The sequence below is a fragment of the Triturus cristatus genome, chromosome 3_2 (assembly GCF_964204655.1).
Source record: "Triturus cristatus chromosome 3_2, aTriCri1.1, whole genome shotgun sequence".
Lineage (NCBI taxonomy): Eukaryota > Metazoa > Chordata > Amphibia > Caudata > Salamandridae > Triturus > Triturus cristatus.
Window position 1 is genome coordinate 258,035,280 of NC_140584.1, and position 21,210 is coordinate 258,056,489.

At 44.9% G+C, this 21,210-nt stretch overlaps 1 protein-coding gene and 1 non-coding gene across 3 annotated transcripts in view; both read left to right on the forward strand.

The window, feature by feature from the left end:
• The window catches only part of PPP1R8 (protein phosphatase 1 regulatory subunit 8), a 95,082-nt gene that overhangs the window by 11,632 nt on the left and 62,240 nt on the right, over positions 1–21,210 (forward strand). The window contains exon 2 of one of the 2 annotated variants that reach the window (XM_085647567.1): positions 11,214–11,274. The exons of the other annotated variant lie outside the window; for it this stretch is intronic. Coding sequence (XP_085503693.1) covers positions 11,214–11,274 — 61 coding nt within the window. The remainder of the gene's footprint in view (positions 1–11,213; positions 11,275–21,210) is intronic. 2 annotated transcript variants of the gene reach the window in all.
• On the forward strand, positions 13,657–13,786 carry LOC146857076 (small Cajal body-specific RNA 1). The gene has a single exon (XR_014980383.1).

Here is a 21,210-nt window from a genome sequence, read left to right on the forward strand (position 1 = left end):
TATTGACCTCTCAGCTTTGACTATCATCAGGTGCCCTGACTTTTCTCACAATGGTGCCAACGATGGTAGTTCTCTGGGGGCTAGGGGGACAGTTCAAATGAGAAAGTAGAAGCTTGCAAGAGGGAGTGGCAGGGTGGGCTGCCAAAGGTGACAGTAATGTCCACAGGTGGAAACTAATGTGAGAAAAGCAAAGGGGAACACATTGTTAGTGGAGCATGACTGTTGTGCTAATATTAGTGATTCCGTGACACACTGCTGCTGTTCATGTAGTGCTTAAGTGCCTCTCTGGCAGAGTGTGGGACTACCTCTGCTCCAGTGCCTGGGTCACACAGGCTGGGTCTCTGTAGTTGTACCGTCGCAGTGTCCTTCAGTCATTTTCCATGACTTGGGTTTAAGAGGCCATGAAGGGCTCAATAACATCAATGCAAGGGACCTGTTAGTGAAGGTTGAGGGTATGCTGCTGGGGCCCTAACCCTGACGCTTGTGTGTCTGCTCACCGGTCGTGCTCGGGGTAAGGAGGTCAAGTAAAGTGGCATTTGGGGCTCCAAAGGCCAGGAACACCTGCATGTACTCACAAGCCTGGGTCATGCAATAACCCTGTGCCTTTCTTTGGCTGTACTCGCGTTCAAGGGGCAGGTACCTCTATTCACAAGTTGTGTTCCACACTAAGAGTCACAAGCCAGGTTCGGGAGCACAGTAACCTGCAGGAGACGCCTTTGGTCACAAACTGTAAGTGTGGAGCCTAAGGCCCCTGGTGCTTGCGCCTCGGGGCACCAAAAACTTCCAAGTCTCCAGCGGCTTAGGGCCTTGGCGCAGGACCCTCTCTTTGGTCACAAGCTGCAGGCGTAGCCCAAGTGCCTGGGAAAGATGACTGCACACAAGAGAAAGAGGGAGGAAGGGAGGTGGGTATCAAACCTTGCTCCTGTTTTAAGGGTCCTGAAGTAAGTGTCTCTCTGCTTGGGTTCCCAGGGCAAGTGTCTCTGGTCACAAGCTGCAGACGAGGGCTGGGCCCCTGCGAGCAGGCGACCCCGCACACAACGATACCCGGTGCCCTAACACTGGGAGGTGTCATGTGTCGAGCTGTGCTCGGGGCCCCACGGTCTGTGTCTCTGGCCACCGCTTGCAGACTGGCCCCAGGCAGGTGAATCTACTGACAAGCGACATCATGGCCCCTAATAAGTCGGAGGGTGGGGGGGGGGGGTGTTTGCATGGTCTCACGCTGTACTCAAGACGCAGGGCCGTGGGGTAGGGGTGTCTGCTCGGGGTCCCAGAACCAAGGTGTCAGTGCTTCCGGTAAGGGCATGAGTCCTAATGGCAGGGGAGTGCACACAAGCGATATCCAGGCCCCAAATACGGGGGCTGGGAGTGCCGTAAGTCTCAAGTTTACAGCGTCCGAGGTAAGTTTGTCTGCACTCAGGGTTCCGTCACCCCGAGGCAAGTATCTATGGTCACAAGCTGCACGCGAGGGCCCAGGCGTATGCACACAAAGGACACCCCAGCCCCTAACACGTGTGGCTGGGCTGAGACCGCGAGCAGTGCTCATGTCCACAGCGCCTTGAGGTAGGCGGCGACGCTCCTGGTCTCAAGCTGCTAATGATCCGTGCCCCAACAGCACTCGTAGTGCTGTTTTAATTCCCCCACATTTCATTGTTTTGGTATTTAAAAAAAAAAAAAAATCATGGTCAGACAAGCTTTCCAAGGCAAGGCCTACAGGCTTTGACAATGCTTTTTACCGTATAATTTTGCCAATATGACAAAACCTGGAGGGTCTTGCAGATCAGAACTCACAATAGAAACAAGCAAAGGGGTCGGGGGTGGCAACGGATGAGGAATGCCCGTGAGTGGTGCGAGCAGCCCATCTGTTTATGGCGTATATGATGTAAAGCAGCTAGCGTTTTCCCAGATATTCGCTTACATTAGTCGGGATGTTTTCAATGATACAAATGTTCATGATCCTCTCTCCGACAACGAGGCATGCGTTTTTAATGACAATCACTGCGTCGTCCACGTCAGTTGTTCGTTCTCTTCACCCACAAACCTTGAAAAAGTTGTAAACGAAAAACCACCACCTTACCGAGGTCCAGTATCGTTGCTAGTAGTAGATTGTACATCACGCACAACACCTGCACCGCTGCTGCACATCCGTTTCACCTTTAAGCGTTCAGGACAGCAAATAACCAAATCCAAGGAAGTGAGATTTAGGATCCAGTTTGACGAACTTCTAACAAAAAATGAGTGGTGCGCGCGCGCCACAGCAGACATGTGGTTTCAATTATCGCGTCCGTGTCTGGGCACGATAATTGAAACCACATGGCGGCGGTGCGCGTAATAGACACCAATAGGCCGTGGGCGGAGCTATGCGCCCGCCTTTGGCCAATGCGTGCTGTTTTTGTAAAAAAGACGTATGCTAAGGCCAATAGCGTGGCCTAAAAGGAAAAGCACACGCACGAGCGTGTGCGATTCCTAGGGTCGTTTTCATACCCCTACTACAGGTCTCTCGCTGCGCGGGCAGTGCTGCGCACTGCAACGCGAGACCTAGAAACTACCAACCCAAGACATCTTTGATAGCTAGACACCTAGGGCAGTCAGGATCGGGACTCATGTCGATCTCACAATAGATTTGTTTTTACTCAGTAGGCCATGCAAACCTTAAACTTTGACTAGCACTGTTAAAGAAAATTCTGTAAGCTGCAGTGACACTAAACGTCCAGGGTGGTCTGGCTTTCATGCATCCCCCTTACTATTTCTTGCTCTCAATGCCCTTCAAACCTTAAAGTTTGGCAAAAACAACTATGTTCCTCCCATTTCTGTGAGATAAAGTTAGGGAATCTGCAGGGATTCACACATTTCCTATCAGCCAGCATTCCCACACTTCACACGATAAAACACTTTCCCCGCTTGTGTGGCTGGACCCAGTGACCGCAACACGAATGAGTCAAGCCAGGGACCATGCAAAATCAATATGGTCTTTGTGTTGTCCTTGGTTTCATCTGTCCATGTTGCGTGAGCTAGGCCCATACACAGATGAGGGTGTATACATGAGTGGGTGGGTGGGTGAGTGGATGGATGGTTGAATAAGTGTCAGAATACATAGTCCGATGTCTGGGCAAATGGATGGGTAAGGGCACAGATGAGTGACATGGTGCGACTGTTGCTGCAGTCATAGCCTGCAGGGCGCTATTCTCCACATCTAGTCCGTCATCCAGTTGCGTACCACTTCGTTCAGCCCCATCAGTCACTAAACGTCCACAGTCGACGACTCGCCCATTTCTACAAACCCATGCAGCCCACTCATCAATTGTAATCATGTGGACTAATAATAAACACAAAGGCCTATTGATATTGGCACAGTAGCACCTCATTTAAAATGCACTTGCCAGTTTGATAGAAAATTGTCTTGCTCTCTCCTGTGCATTTACAGGTTAGGAAACCTAATCTACCACATTTATAGATGTAATGCTGAGTAAGCTGTGTAGTGGGCTCTTGAATTATTATGTTAATTGATTTCACCGTCAATTACTCTCTGTTGGTGCTCTTTAAAATAATTGACAAATGGTGGCATAATACAGTATTGTCTGTTAAATTTGTTTTGGCCACATTAATTCATTCCTCTTCATAAGGACTAAATGTTTCTAGTATTTCTGCGTCTCTTATTTGTAGAGGAATGTATAACTGCAAACCCTCCTCGGCCAGGTACAGTAAATCTTCATTATGGGCTGTAAACCCACTTCCTGCTGGCATTTACGCAGCAGAAAGCAACATTAATCAAATAGTCTTTGCCGTGACATTAGTGAGACACAACAGGGGAATTGCAGAAGTCCCTTAAGCGCCCTGTTAAAGTTCATCATTGTCGTCGACATAACAAACTAATATCTTTCAGTAGCATCTGTTATTGGGCATAGACTCACTGATTGTGTGGCAGCGCAACTACAACGGTCCACTCTGTTTTGGTGTGATCTGATTTTAAAGCACATTCAAATCGTCCATTCTGGAATAGAAAGTGGTAAAGGCCTGCCCATGAGAGCATTTATGGCTATTCTTACATATTGCGTGTGTTATTTTCCCTCGCCCCGTAGGGTTATATTTAACTCTCCTTAAATGGCTTTAAGCCAGCCAAGATAAATGTGCCTAAGACTGAGTGGGTAATTATACCAGCTACTCGTGTGCGTGCTCTAGCTCATTCTGTGGTTTCAAGGAGCTCTATAGCTCAGCAAGCAATCTGTTAAAAGTTGATTGATTTAATGGCAATGAGTGTATACACAAGTTTTTTTTTTTTTTTTTGCCTGATTTCTTGCTTAGGCATGTCCATTGTCTCTGTGGACCCACCAGTAGCAGTGATGTTAATAAGCTGCTGACATCTCTTTTCTTATAGTTGTCTACATACAATATAGCCAGGCTCCCATCTTCACATTCACAGAAAATGCACATATTGACAAAATGTGTGCAGACTCCACTGACTTTGTTGTAAAGCTTATCACAGTTCCCTGTAACTAAACTCCGTGCCTTTACTTGTCCCAGCTTACAAAGGACGTCAAAACATACTTCTTTCCGTGACTTGAACTTGTATGTTATGCAAGGGTAAGGAGAGTAGTTGGCCTAAGGGCTAGGGCGGTCGACCTCGAATCTGGGGAATTCGAGTCTCGGCAATGACGCTGAACATCCTGTGATTCTGGGCAAATGACTTAATCTCCCTGTGCCTAACAAAAACAAGCATTTGCAATGCAATAGGTCTTGCATTTTACGCAAGTTTGAGCTATTGACTTTGCAAATAACTGCCTTTTTTTTGTTTGTTTTAGTTTTTTAAACCCATAAAAGGTATTGTCATTTACAATGCCAATAGCTTAAACTCGCGTAAATGCGAGACCTATTGCATTGCAAATGCTTGTTTTTCTTTGTGTCTTCATAGGCAGTGTGTTCGCCAACTTGGCAAGGCCTCTTTGCTTTCAAACCCCAACATTCTGAGGCTGACAAAGCGAATCACAGGAGAACATTAGATGGTCCAGTGGTGGGAAAGACTAGAGGAGTGTCATAAGTCAAGTCAAGTCAATTAATCTTTATTCAGGTATAAAAATATCCACAAAAGAACTTGACATTTAATAAAATCAAACATTTCATCATCAAAACAAATTATACATAGATAAAACATTTAAAATATTTCATATCATCAGAAATTGGCCAAAGCAACAGCATTAAAACGTAAAAAACGTGGGTCGCCTTGTTGACAAATACCTCTAAAGTAGCAGCAAGATATGGTATTATAAAGTGCGGGATTTTAGCTGATTTAAAACGGGGTGCTACAACATGGACCAAGTCTTTGTAAACATCATGACACGCCCTAAAAACTATGTGCCAGTCCATACATAATTTGGTTGAGTCCTTGGCTAGGTCAATGTTAAGGAGAAAAGAAACATAGAAACTACATAAAAACAACTACATTTATGAGGCCCGACCATCCCTACCCTCTAAGACAAAGGTGTCTACACCTAATTTGTAGTCTTCCTTAATTTTGCGGCTAATCTTAAAAAATTCACTGTACAGAACAACGTGAGAGGGTCAGAAGAAAGTTTCAAAAACAACAGTGCCACCCTAACCTGGGTAAATTTATTCTTTCTTAAAATGTTTTTTAAAAATAATACCCTCGGGTACTCGTAAAAGGGGCAAAAAAAGACAAAATGTAGGGTATCCTGCGGAGATCCCAGATCGCAGCCGCAAGGACCCTTTGTTTCAACATCTCTTGTGTACCCTGCGGGAACAGATAAAATATGATGCAAAAGATCCAATCTGAATCTAGTCATTAAATATCTATCATTTTTGTTATAGATGTATGCCAGGTATGGTTCTAAGCCTGATGATGGCTTTGTTAATATGTGGCCTCTCACTGAAACTTTCAATAATTCACTGTCATAAGTCACTGCACCCTCCCAAGAAGTGTTATAAATTTGGTACCGTGAAAATCTGCTTCTGGTCCAGACACTGGATGATACTAATGCAACACACTTGCATATGTGGCCCATAGGTGATACGTACAAGCACTTGAAAATACATACAATACGTTAAAAAATATGTAGATCTTTATTACATGTTTATAGTGTTGGAATGTGTAGTATTATCGGAATGGCTCAGCAGCCCTGCGACTTCCGACCTGGTATCAAAAGCCATATAATGATTCAATCAGGACTAAAGAGTTTTAAATGCCCACTACATTGGGGAACACCATAGTGGGATGATGGAAGGGGAACGTCTGCGTTCACCACTAAGGTGGAAATCCATTTACTATTCTCTTTATTGCAGGTCTCGGATTGTCTTATTTTGGCGGGAAAGGGGAGCGTGGGCGAGAAGAGAGGGGGCGCTCTTTGTTCCCGCCTTGAGAGCAGCCGGCTTCAAAGGCTGAAATTAATGGCGAACAAAATTGCCGTGAGCCCTGGTCATGCCATGTGGGGCCAACCCTTAGAGGGTTATCATTAAATAAAGAGAACAAGAAAACCGATCTTCTGTCGGAGGGGAATAACAACCAGTTCCCGGGGTGAGGAATAAAATAAAATAAAAATCCTCATCCGATAATTACCTCCGTGATTGTTTTTTTTATTCACGAGCTGCTTCCAGAAATTGTGTTCGCTCCGCAGAACCAGTTGGAGAAAAAAAACAAGCGCTCGCCATCTGTTTTCACTCAGCCACTTGTTTATATTTACATCTAGCTTTTACTTTCACTTTAAGTGAAAACAGATGGCCTCCATAAAGATAATGAATCTCACATGTGATATAGGGTAGCACAATAAAGACTAAAACCAACCGTTAACATGGGCATGTGCCAGTTTTGGACGGAAGATAAGAAATTGCTTTGCGACCGCAGCGAAGCAGACTACCCTGTCCTGATCGGCCGAACGAAAAGCCGAAGGGGCGTCAACAAAAAACCTTATTTCCAATGGCAGGCCTCTGTTTAGCATAAACGGTGATGCCAGCCAATGAAAATGAGGGGCGGGGCTTCAAGTACCCTTCTCAAATCTACTCTTACAATATCTCTTGCCCAGCGAGCAGCGCTTTGCGCTGCAACGCCAGGCGAGACCTAATGAATGTGTCGTCATGTAACGCAACTGGTGCTCTGTAAAGAGCTCTGATACCCGATTCCGGATCAAGTTCGCGCTATATAAAACTCTTAAAAAAAATAAAATAAAAAAATAAGCAATCCTTTTGACAAGTATTGCTGCTGTCTTCGGAAACACAGACACAAGGTTCTGCAAGTTTACGGAATTACCAAGTATCTCCTTTTAGGCTCTGACTTTCACTGGTTAACAAAGTCCAATAGTCAAGGAGTACTGTTCGAGGGCAGTGTGGGGTATGACATCTAGTTCATAAAGTACATTCATCACTCAAAATATGTCTCAATAATTATGAAGATTTATGGCATTCTTATTTCTCTATGCGTACTTCCAAAACGTCTTTGTCTTCTGTTCGAGGGGTACTGTCACACAGTGCTTCATGGCTATAGGAGAGGAAGTGCAGACGTGTGGACTGTTTGTGCAACCCATGAGTTCACAGTCTCAGTTGCTTAAGAAACTGTGGCAATGCTGGTTGCAGCACGAAGTCTCACACCTAAATCGGTCGCATAGGAAGTGGCAGCTATTTAGGCACGCAGGGCATCACATGATCACTGACTGGGAAGCTTTCCCAAAGTATCAGCAGTAGTGAAAACCCAGCTAACTTTCAGGGCTGGTGTTAGGTCAGGGGAGGTTGTAGGTTAGGTTAGGCTTGGCATGCAGTTGCAGGCTCACAGTCTTGGCGTGGTTGGTCGGCATCACCATTTTCCTTCAGACAAGATTCCTAACACTGAGTTTTGATAGTACAGGACGCTTAATACATAGGGCTGTCCTACCTCCTTGTATCCAGCAGTAGCGGGCGAGTTTCTTCCACAGTCCTGGGTATATTGCCCTTACCCCTGTAAGGGAGCAGCCAAGAATTGTGCCTCTTGTCCTCATCTTCCACTAAGCTGGTGTGCAAGCCTTATTTCCATCCTTGGGGCAGTTGGCCTGAATCTATCTGGCACTCAGAAGTTGAGGGGAACCGACCATGCATTTTCCTTTTAATTGTACTACCGTCCCAAGACCGCCACCCACAGGTTGTTATTCTGATTGGACAATAACTTATCTGAAAGTCAATCAGTCAAGTGCTTTTGGTGGGGATTTCGCTCTCAAGCAGAACACAACACAGAATTCAGATGATGGGTAAGTCTTGTGGCACTAAAACAGGACCTTTTATCAATTTCTGACTGGATGACAGCAAATTGCTTACAGCTTAATGCTGCCAAGTCAGAAATTCTCGTGATGGGGAGAGACGGTGCTCTTTGGTCTGAACAGTGGTGGCCGGATAAATTAAAACCAGCACCTCTGCCAGAAAAGGCAGTAAAGAATTTAGGCTTTTGGATAGACAGTGATCTCTCATTCGACACACAATACAATTCCTTAGCGGGATCTTGTTTTGGTCTCCTAAAGGGGCTGAAACCTTTACTTGGCTACTTTGCACCAAAAGTCCATCAAACTATTCCTCAGGCTACAATCCTAGCGAGGTTGGACTATGGTAATTCCCTCTATTTAGGTGCCAATCAATCCTGTATTTCTCGCCTCCAAAGAATCCAGAATGCTGCAGCTCGCCTCCTGCTAGCACTTCCCAAGTCGTGCTCCTTCTCGAATTTCCTACCTAAGCTCCATTGGCTGCCGATAGCTAAAATAATTCAATTTAAGTCTTTGTGTGTAGCCCACAACATTTTGACACAACAAGGCCCGCCGATTTTAGCGGATCTGCTAGTCCAATACGTGCCAAATCGTCCTCTGCGTTCTGCCACTTCTGGTTCGGTTTGTACTCCCCGATTACAAGGAGCTAGAGCAGGTGGCCGCTCTTTTAAGGTCCAGGCGGCCTGCCTATGGAATTCCCTCCCGATGTCAGTCAGAGGACTCCAGAACCATCTGGCTTTTCGAAAGGCTATAAAGACCTGGCTATTTCCAGCGTAATGTGGTACCATCTGCTTGAGTGGTCTATTGGCACCTGTTCTTAGGTAGCGCTGGGACGCCAAGTTGCTGGGGCAGCTATTGCGCTTTACAAATTTGAAAAATAAAAAAAATAAACTATCAGAATAATGAAATGAGGAGCAATAATGCAAATTCTTTCCGTACCCAGAGCCTTCACATGAATATTAAATTTCTATTTCTCTAAAACGTTGTAGTACTGCTGATTGAAAACTCTTCACTATAGAAATTGTGTGTGTGTGTGTGTGTGTGTGTGTGTGTGTGTATATATATATATATATATATATATATATATATATATATTCACTTAAAAAACCATAGGTTTCACACATGTTATAGTTAGCTGGACATTTCCCTCGTAAAAAACCAATGAAATTCCCCCGTTATAGTTAGTGCAGGCAACTATAACTCACGCGACCGCAATCCTCTGCTGATGACGACAGATATTACATCACTGTATTTAGACACCTATTTACCCATGTCTTCTTCCATTAATCTTTAGCTATACATATATTACAAATATTTATTTTTCAGAAAGACACATATTTAATCAGTGATGTAATATCTGATGTCATCAGCAGAGGATTGCGGTCGCGTGAGTTATAGTTGCCTGCACTAACTATAACGGGGGAATTTCATTGGTTTTTTACGAGGGAAATGTCCAGCTAACTATAACATGTGTGAAACCTATGGTTTTTTAAGTGAATTTGCAAGGTTTTTTAAATGCTAATCCCTAACTTTAACGTGTGTGAAACCTATGGTTTTTTAAGTGAATTTGTACGGTTTTTTAAATGCTAAGTTATGTATTTATTAATATTTTTTGTTCAGGTTCTGCACCGTGCGCGTGCTGTGGGCGCACGTTGCGCTTCGCGCACCGAGCACCCACGGTGCGTTGTGCGTGCCGTGCGCGCACCCCGCGCTTTTTCGAAAAAAAAAAAAAAGATTGCTTTTTTCATCCTTGGGGGTCCTTCAGTTACCCCCTGACAAAGGCTAGGGGGTCAGGAACTGTCCACCCTGCCCCCTTTTCATATTCTCCACCTTTGTTTTTAACTGCCTCAGAAGACTGCGAGAGACAAAATGGCGGCCGACACTTCCTGATTTCGACCGACTGGAATGTTTACTGTCATGTAACCACCAATCAGAATTACGCTCGCGCACGGCAGCGTGCGCGTACGGTATGCTTACCGTACGCGCACGGTGCGCGCTTGTAGATATATATGTACTTTTAACTGAAATATTCTCAGGAACTACTGAACAGATTGACCCCAGATATTCAAAAGGCACATCCCTGACCTGAGGACTACCTCTCTGCCAAATTTCAAGTAATTCTGTTCAGCCGTTCGGGCTGTACCTTGGACTAAAGGTCCCTATGGAAAAATGCATGGGGAAAACGCGTTTTGGGACCCCCCTTTTTTCTCGGCCCCCGCTTGACTAATCACCCCGAGACTTTCAGGGTAGGAGCGGAGCGCCCCACCTATTTTGAAAAATTTGCGAGGATTCGACAACCGGCGCCAAAGTTATTCAAAATAGAATTTTCAGATTTCCTATGGAAACAAGGTCCTAACTATAACTATCTACTTGCGTCCGCCAGTAGATAATATATATATATTTTTTTTGCACTAAGCTGCTTCTTTGATGGAGTTTGCGTTTTGTGTAGCTTCAAAGAATGTGGTCTGGATTAGTGTGGTGTTTTTTTTTTTTTTTTTTTTTTCGAAGCTGTTTTTACAATGGAATTTTTACATCCACGTGTTGTGCACCATTGCTAGGTCGTTGTCCTCTTAATGTCAAGTTCACTTCTCGGGAACGTACATATCTCTGAAAGAACTATTCTCTGCACCACTAATTCTGGATGAAGATTCCGAATCGGAGGGTCTGCCTTATTCTTTGTAGGCTTGTCAGAAATGGCTTCTTTACAAACAGATAACAAATTGTTTGGTGTGTTCCCAGTCTATTGTATCAAGTTGTTTCTCAGATGATTAATGAGGAATAAGAGCAGCGAAGAGAGGGGGCCTCGGACTGGAAGTGGTTGATGTTTGGGGGTATTCTGTCTTCGAGATTGCATACAAAGATCAATATAGTCAAGGCTTCCCACAGAACTGAAAGAAAGATCTGACTTTTCTGTCCGGTTTGCCTTTGTTCCTCAGATTAATGCTAACTATTCATGTTTTTCTTATCTTTATCTTTTTTTCCCACCAGGGCAGGCAAACCTCCGCCTGGTTTACATCTTGATGTAGTCAAAGGAGACAAACTTATAGAGGTATGAAATTCCTACTTGTGTTTTCTAACGTAGATTGTGCACTTGGAAGTTTTTCACACTGTAGTATTTATTTCCATGTCAATATGGTGAAAGAGGGTGGTGATAAGAAAATACAGTGGCAATGATTACTTTGCTTTTGTGCCAATTGGTTTGTTCTTGGCACAGTGGCACTGTTTAAAACGGCCCAATAGTTTTGTGTAAGCAATGAGGTTCTATGAGGGGGAAAAAAATAGAAGTGCGAGATGGTTGACGAGTTGTGTACTGTCAAGGGTCACCGTGCATTACAAATTGTACAATGGCCTCTGTGGTACCAGTTACCAGGCTCTGTTTTTTTCAAGGATTTGAGTTACGTAAAACAGGAACATCTAGTTGACTATTTTGAAACTCCAGCAAATAGTTGTACACTTACATTCACTGGGTGCAAAACTGCCAGATGGAGGTGATTTACCATAAAAGTCACAAATGCCCGAAGCACTGAATGATGCCTATTCATTGGAATATTTTTTGACTGTGGTCTGAAACTTTCAGCGTTTGTGAAAGGGTAAGATGTATGCTGTTACAGATATTTTTGCATCACCCTGGTTTTCAAAGTGCAGTGACACCAAATTGTGTTGCTAACCCCTCCCTGTACTTTGAATTAGGGAGTATATTGTCTGGCGTATACCTACTTATCCATCATCAGCATTGCTACATAATCCACTTTCGTTTACATTCATGTCATTCATTTAATTACACATATCCCCATTTTTTTTATTTGTAATGGTTAATTTTTTATAACACATCCCTCCTTGCTGTGCTCTAAATACTTTTCCTTAAGTTTTCCTTATCCAGAGAACTATCAAATTTGGCAGTAAATATTGTGTTAGACAATTGCTTTGTTCAAAACTGTAATAAAGTCAATTTTCCAGACTGGGCTAGACACAGTATCACAGAACAACCTTTACTGACCTCTTCACTTTGGTCCAAAATAATTACCTGAGATGCTTGCTGACCTTAAACCGAGCTGGACAGCTTGCGTTTCGGCTTAAATGTTTAGTCATATGGTATGAAATTGGATTTAGATGTGTGATTTTGCGATTGGTGATATTGTTTCAATCTTTTTGGTTTAATTTGAGACTGGCTAAGGAGGTGTGACTTTAGATGTCATGCTTGGGACTTTTGAGGGTAGGCTTAATGGTTTAGGAATAAACACTAATTGCAACGGTTTTACTGTTAGACGTGAGGTTTGGGGCTTAGACTTGGTTTATTATTAGCCCTGGTATGTGGAGTTAGATTTGACTTGTTAATATTGTATCATGAAGTGTTGTCAAACAAGCAAAGATTTGGATTTAATGTCTTATGGGTGGTGAGGTGGCTTTAGCTTATTCTTCAGTCGGGGAGGTTAGACTTAAGATAAGTTGTGTTTAAACTCTTAACTTATGGTTTTAGTTTAAGCTTGAAAGATTTAGACTTTAAAGTCTAGGTTCACTTTTGAGGTCTGATGTGGATTTAGAGATCACTTTGAAGTCTACTTTTAGGAGGAAAAAAATGAAGGTCCGAGTATAAAATAGTCTAGTTTCATACAGGGAAGGTGGACACAAGACCACTTCTTACAACACCTGGCTGCAATGGCAGCTGCAAGAAGGAGGAGGATTGAGGACTGGGCAGGCTGAAAAAGGGTGAACTTGATGTACTTCCTAACTATTAACCTTGTCAAAAATGCTGCTATCTTGAACTGTGTACACACATGTGAAACTTCCAACTGTGGACCCCCACCCTGGTGTAGCTGTTCCAATCACCTTCTACAATTTGGGATTGATTGAGCCCGTCAAGACAATCAAAGCAGACTCCAACAGTCTCTAGACTTTTGGTACAAATAAAAAGTCCTGAATCCAACGACTAGCTCAGCTGATTCCAACCTGGTCTTGGAACCAGTCAAAAAGGATACCATCTTTGGTGGACCCCTGTGGACTGGTAGAGTTTAGCAGCCTGCTGGGAATTAACCTAAATCTCACTTAAAACATCTGCCATGGGGATTTTTTAGATGTATTCTCTGCTCAGGAATTCCAACTGCGTCAACCAGAATGACTAAATGAGAAGTAGGACTGCATGATGGCTGGACTAGGAAGTTTTGACCCTATACCTTTAGGTTTATATTTGACCTTAGTTCATCATGAGTTGAAAAAAAAAAGCATTTGGCAACCCTGTTCACCATATACTTGTTGCACCTTTTGGCACTTTTTTTATTCTTAAAATGTAAAGTAACTGATATTGTCATTTTTTTTGGATCTGTGCTGAATCTGTTGCATAGAGTTTTAAAGGAGAAAATGTAAGCTATATTATGTGATTTTTACATCTTATTATTAGCAATTTAATTGCCCCGGGCCCTCTCAATATTTTGCATTGCACTTGATGCTAACCTAGTTACTTGTTGGTGGTAACTGGGTCTACGAAGTGCAAGATCAAAACCAGCCCTAAGAATTTAAGCCCAGAGTATATAGAAGCGCCCTGGGTTATCTCTTGGTGTACATTTGTCTAAAATACAATACATTTTATTTTTATATATATATATATATATATATATATATATATATATATATATATATCGTGCATATACAGCATTAACACCACTGTACTTTGGATTTTTGAACATTAAACTTTGGGTGCCATTACTCTTTTGTCCACAATTGGTTTGCAGCAAACAATTCAAATTTTGGACCTTCGGGCATGACCCCTTTAGGGATGATTGATTTGGGTTTAAGGGTTACAAGGGGGCCAAAAATATGGATTTTACATTTTACGTGGAAATTCCCATAGGTTTATTGGGGGGGGGGCACCACACCTTGCTCAACTGCAGCTTTATTTTTTTTGCATTTCTAGTGGTCTCCTTCCCCTGTGGGTGGAAATTTTAAATTAAACAGGGAATGCAGAATTGTTTTCCCTTTTTTAAAAAAAAAAGCTAAAAACAAACTGTTGCTCATGGCTGTAGACAGGGCTCTGGTGCAATGTGTCCCAGGCCTCCTCCTCAGTTGTAAAAATGAAGGTGCAGGGTATGCTGTACTAATGATGACTATCCACAGTGCTGTTTGCAGATGCAACGGGAGCAGTTGTCAGATGCCTGGGTCCTCCTTCACCTGTGCTATAATAAAGGTGACGCAGTCAAAATAGTTCACAGTTGTTTCACTGCCCTGTGTGCAAAGGCAACAGGTGTGTTTAAGCCAGTGCACCATCTTTTTAGAGGGCAAATGCCTTAATCTTGGTGCAGGATGGAGCGCTGTGGGAACACATACACCCCCCAAGCTTGAGTAAAGCATGGGGACTACAAAATCCCTTTCCCTGCTATTGTACAAGGTGAAGGGTCCAAATATCAAAGTTGCCCAGGCCACTGCACCTGGGCAATATGCAGTGACGATAGCTAAGAAGTACTTCCAATCATTCGGATAGCTAGTAGGGTGGTTCAAAAAATGCTACCACTCCCATTCTTGAGCAAGACCTTTGGACCGGGGTAAAGAAATGCCTTTCTTCACTCAAAGGTAAAGTTGGGGAGCTTACTAAATACCACCAGCCCTTAAACAAAGGTTGTTGGGGTTTGTTACAAATGGGGGTCTTTCGTTGGCAGGGGTATGCCCCTTGTCCAAGTAGGGACCCTTGCTTCTAGTCCGGATAAGGGAGTTACACACTTTAGATAACCCCTGCTTACCCCCTTGATAGCTTAGCATGAGCAGACAGGCTTATTCCAAATGCAATTTGCACCCGGACACACATTGAAAACACAAAAAATGGACACTGCACCAGTTTAGAAAAATAAAGTATCTTTATCTAACCCAAACAAGACCAAAATGACAAAAATCCAACACAATTCAAAATATGACTTTCAAAAGGTTTCAAGCAATTCTGTCCATAGAAAACTATAGATGTGTGACTTTTACACAAAGTACCTCAAATGCGTCAAAATCCACAAGGCAAAACAGCCGCTGAGGGGGGAAGTGCCGAAATTCACAGCGATGCGTCCGATCCGGAGTCCTTGTGGCGGCGATGCAGCAGTTCTGCTGCATGCAGGAAAAGTGATTAGTCGAATCCGGACTGTATGGGCAAGTGATGTGTTGATTCCAAGATAGTTGTGGTCTGTGGGTGATGTGTCAGAAAACTTGCCACACAGGTGCGATGCATGGAAATCCAGGATGCACTGAAGGTCGATGTGGCCACGGCAAACAGACACTGTGTTGATTTTCTTTAGCCGCTGTCCCACAATGCTTTGATTCTTTCTGCCCCACAGCCGGGCCTACGTTGGAGTAGGTGCGGTAATCTCAGATTTCAGAGATCGGGGCACAGGACTTGGTGTGCAGCAGATGTTGCAGGCGCTGCGCCAATTCTTTGGCCGCACGGTGGGGGGAGCTTGGAAATTTCTCACGCTCTGCAGTGCTGTGTCAGAAAACAGACACTGAAAGGGCGATTTTGTTTATTTTCTTCGTTTCTTCAAGCTCTTTGAGCTCCCAGTAACAGGAACAACCTCCAGAGGCCGCAAACTAGAACAGGTGCCTACTAACAGGTCAGAACTCCCAGCAGTTGAGTTCAAGGAAGCTGGTGGTGAAATCTTCATGTCCCTGAGACTTCAGAAAAGGAGGCACGCACACACAAGCCCTTGGTGATTCTTCACATGTAGGTTTACAGCAAAGTTCCAGTCTCTGTCCTCTCCTTGGAAGATGCAGTAACTGCAGGCCAACCCAGCAAAGCAACACACAGCAAAGGGGCAGTTCTCCTCTTCACAGCTCTTAAGCTCTTCTTTCTTGACAAAGGTTCCTCTTGATTCCAGAAAAAAATCTAAAGTCCTGGGGTTTAAGGTCCAGTACTTGTACCCCATTTTCAGGTCGAGCCTAGCGCAGCGCGCATGCGCGGCTCGACTTTAAGTAAGGGCTTTCAGAAATCCACCACACGCTTGTACACGCGCGTGCTTGTAGTTTTGCCCCAGGCTATTAGCCTTTGCGTGCCTCTTTTTAACAAAGACCGCACGCAATTGGCCAAAGCCTCTTTTTTGTCCCACCCATGTGTACGCCCACAGCCTAATGCTTGCGGTTACGGGCAGCAGCATATGTTTCCAATTATCATGCCCAGACGCGCCCGCGCACACCAGCAGCTCCCACATCTCATTTCGCCCCTCACTGTGTGGCCTGGTGCTCGCTCTCGCGTGCACGGGCTTGTTGATTTTCCTTTCTGCAGTTACTTCTAAATCTTGCCTCCGTATTCTCTGACCTTTCCCTGCTCTCATTCCCTATTTTTGCCCGTCTTTTTGCCCACTTCCCCATCACACTTACCCGTATGCAGCATTTGCTCCCGTCTACACTTTCCCCATAATAGTGTACGTCCTCCCCTTCCCTCATTTCTACCTATATTTTTCATTATTGTATCCTCACCCCCCGTGAGTCACATGGACCCAAGTGGTAGGCCCCGCTCCCCCTTACAGCCATCATGCCGCCCTCCGAACCAGGGGGGATGGGAGCTCACCGATTTAATTTATTAAACGTGCTCTGGGGGTTGCAGGGGCTAGGGGATGAGTGCCTGTTTGCCGCATGGGTTACCAAGTGTTAGGGGTTGGCATGAGGCCCACGGGTCAGCTCTATGCCGTGCCTCGTGGGGCGGTCGAGTGAGCCAATCCGGCCTTCTGGGCTACATAGTAATAGTGGTTTTGGCAGTAGGGGACAGAAAGCCAAAGGTGAGTGGCCTGCATCCTTGTCGGTGCACGGGCTCCCACCCGGGTCACGGACACGCAAGGTAGGGGGTGGAAGACGTAGCGCGGCATTGTTCACCGTGAGTTGTAGCTTCTCCATGTTTTGTGGGGCTTTGAGATTCCTGCCTTCGTGGGGCTGCCCAACCCCCATCACCCCTCCCCCCTCCCCCCCCCCCCCCAGGTCTTGGCTAGCTGCTGCGGTGTGGGTCGCTTGCGGGGCAGGCATGGTGGTTCTGCGGTCAAGGAGCACATGTGGGTTTCATTGCCGGCGTGCACTGCCTTCGGACCGCCGCACAGGGAGAGACTGTGCGGGCCATGTGGCCCTGCTCAGTCTATGGGCATAATACTTGTGCGTACACCCGTCACGATGGTGCCTGGCCGGGCCTTGGTGTTCTGCGGTGCGCATGTGAGGATGCATCACAGAAGCCTCCATGGGATAGGGCTCGATGCGCATTCCGCTGGCAGTGAGTGATGCTCATCTGGTGCTGTGGAGAACTATTAGGGCATCAGGAATTCACCCTGTGGCACCTCACCCCCAGTCACCTTGTAGCATTTTGCTTTTGTTCTGAATGCTGTGTGAAACGCTGTTTTTTTATTTATTTATTTATGGTGCTCTTATCCGCACTTATGCTATTTCTAAGTGCTATAATGAACAGATGTCCGTGTTACTCAATTTGAGTGTTACTCAATTTCTATGGTGCTGTTTGCTGCATTGTGGTCGCGCTTCGATCCATTGGGTCTGAGCTGGTGGTGTGCAAAGTTGGCAGCAAGTCTGCCCGTGCTCCAGATCCACGACATCCCCCCCACCCCGACAGTCCCTGTTACCATTGCGGACTGGTCACCCGCCTCCTCCCTGGCATACATGCAGCCGCGGCACAGGGTCACAAGTGTGCTAGGCTGTGGCTGAGGTCAGGGGTTAAAAGGGGGGGTCGACATCCGCGTATCGCACCCGGGTTAACCATACTCTGGGTTAATGCCCTGGGCAGACCTGATGGGGCGTGGGTTCTAAGTATTACATGCCAGCCAGCATAGCTGCTAAGGTTTCAGATTGCCATGTGTGACATTTTTCTAATTTCAGTGTAATTATGAGTGACATTTCAACAATTATGTGACATTTTCTCGCAAACAAAATCAAGCAATGAAGATGAGGGAAACATTTAAATACAACAAATTACATCCTTTTGAGGAACGAGAAACTCTAATATCTAATATTGTATCCTGGGTGCTCTTCTCACGGCTAAAGGGTAAATAAATGTTTGCTTCACGCGCCTCCTCTATCGCCTAACAGTGTCAAGTGTGATCACACTTACTGTCCATTCCATTAAAGATCAGCAGGAAGGCCCCTTTCTGCTCGTCCACGTCCATCTCGATGTCGAACGTGAACTTCTTCACTCCGGCGTTGAGTTCCTGCATCCTTGATCTGAATGGACAAGCAGAGTCGGTGACAACACCATGCAAGGTGCAAGCTGGCAGGTGGCCTACCTCCCCTCAGGCATAGGCCACGTGACCCAGACACAATTCACCACAAAGCAGCTTCCTTCCTGCTCATACCTGTGCGATGGTTACCATCTTTAATGGGCTGCAGCTGACCAGCTGTGCGCATACGTAGGATTATACTCTACCAAATATAAATTACATATAATTTAACCCGCATGTTATCGCACTCAAGATGTCCACTCTCCGGTTCCAAATGTTTGCAGTGAGCTCTGGCTTCAACTAACATCACTCTGCTACTTCTGTTCCTAATCAGAGTCGGCAAACATGCGTCTGTCCGTGCCAGAATACCCACAAATATTACCCAATTCCATGCATGGATAATCTAGCTCGTGTCCTTTTCTTTGCATGATGGTATTAGTAGTTATGTATAGCTCAGCATCCACTGAGCACTACAAGTCCCAAAATGCAAAGAGAAAACCGGGACAGGCATTGGAGGCAGCTCGACGTGTCTTTTCTGTTCGCACTTGCCCCTAAGCAGGAAGGGGGAATAGGCCTACACTTGTCAAAAAAATTAGCAGGGCACATTGGCCTTTCATTATAGCAAAACTCAAGATTTCTGTGAGCTCGACTACCAAGTGGAATGCGGTACGGTCAAGACAATTTGAGTTTATTAGATGATTGATTATACACCATGCGCAACAGCCTATCTTCGTTCCTTTCACAAATGAATAAGGCATGGGCCTTGTGGTTTGCTTTACTGCGCGTGCTCTGCATGTTTGCAATCATCAGAAACAAGCCGAGAAGCCTAAGGCTGAAAAATGGTGTCCCGGTACACGTGCACGTAAATAACATGGGCAGAGTGAACACTGCTGAGCGGGGAGGAGCAGTAAAGGAAAACTAGCGATGTAACCTAAGACTGCAACTCCCAGAACGCATTGTTTGGTTATTATACGGAAAAAAATCTGTTTTAAAAAAACAAAATACACACTAACACGCAAAACAAGCCCCAGCAGGCCCAAAATCTATAAGCAGCTGTTATTTGTTTTGTTTTTTACACTTTCCTTATGTCTTTACAAACATGTACGCCTACACATACAAACTTTTTGCTTTACGTGTATTTGCGATAACAAAAAAACCAACCATTTGCAATGCAATAGGTCTCGCATTTACGCGAGTTTGAGCTATTGGCATTGTAAATAACAATGCCTTTTATTTATGTTTTAAAAACAGAAACAAAAATAAAAGGCATTGTCATTTACAATGTCAATAGCTCAAACTCACGTAAATGCGAGACCTATTGCATTGCAAATGCTTGTTTTAGTTAGGGGTTAGGGTGTTAGGCCTAAGGGCAATGGGGGGTTCGGGGTAGTTATAGGGACAGCGTGGGGTGTGAGGGGGTTGGGTAGTGTATTTAAAGGAGCAGAGTTTTAGGCCTCAGGGCAGGGGAATGGGTAGTTGAGGTTGTTTTTAGGGCTTAGGGGCTAGCGCAGTCGTTTTTAGGGCTTAGGGGTGGGCGGGGTAGTTTTTAGGGCTATGGGAGGTCGGCATAGGTTTTTAAATTAGGGGTTAAGGTTTTAGGCCTGAGGGCAGTGGAAGGGGTTGGTGTAGTTTTAGGGACAGCGCGGTGAGTAGGAGGGGATCGGAGGAAGGTTTTGGGCCTCAGGACAGGGGGGCAGGTAGGGAGTTTGTAGGGCGGGGGAGGGGTTCAGAGAAGTGGCGACTTTAGCCACACATACCCCTTTACCATTCATGGCTTTACCATGAAATTGTGTGATAAAGGCATGCATGGTAAAGGAATGTGTCTTTAGGACGCATTTGGGGTTCGAGCTGCGTTGTAGAGGCACATGTGATTAAGCCATGCGTGCCTCTATCATACAATCTCTGCAGCACCCATAGCAAGAGGAATTCTCTCCCAATGGTTTTTGTGCAGGAAGGTGCCCCTCCCTGCACAAAAACAATCCTGCCTGCAATGGAGGCACCCTGGTGCAAGGGTGCTTAGGTTGGAACTAGGCAACAAATTAATCAGCGCAGGGGTAAAGAACAGGAATGCACCTTGTTTCATAAATACGGTGCATTCCACCCGTTTCACATTGGCGTAGGACAGCGCAGCAAGAAAACTTGATGTGCTGCCCTACGCCAATTCCTCGTAAATGAGGCCCATTGTTCGGGGGGTGGCGGGGGGGAAATAAACACAAGCATTGAAAATGCAATAGGTCTCGCCTTCGTTTATGTTAAAGCAAGTGTAGAGACTGGTAGTGAGAGAGGTGGAGAGGTAGAGAGTAGTAGTATAGAGTGAGTATTTGAGAGTGAGTAGTAGAGATTGAGTATTAGAGTAGCAGAAAGTGAGTATTAGAGTAATAGAGAGTGGATAGTAGAAATTGAATTGCAGAGAGTATTAGAGAGTTAGTAGAGAGTAGGAGAGAGTGAGTAATAGAGAGTGAGTAGTACAGTGGATAGCATAGAGTAATAGTGATTGAGTAGTAGAAAGTGAGTAGTAGTTAGTAGTAGAGTGAGTAGTAGAGAATGAGTAGTAGAAAGTAGAGAGTGAGTAGTAGAGAGTGAGTAGATAGCAGTAGAGGGTGGTTGAGAGTGATTAGAGAGTAGTAGAGAAGTAGAGAGTAGTATAGAGTGAGTATTAGAGAGTGATTAGTAGAGAGTAGTAGAGTGAGTTGCATAGAATGAGTAGTATAGATGAGTAAAGAGTGAGTAGAGGGTAGAGAGTAGTTGAGGTGAGTAGTAGAGGTGAGTAGTAGAGAGTCTGTAGTAGAGTGAGTAGTAGAGTAAAGAGTAGAGAA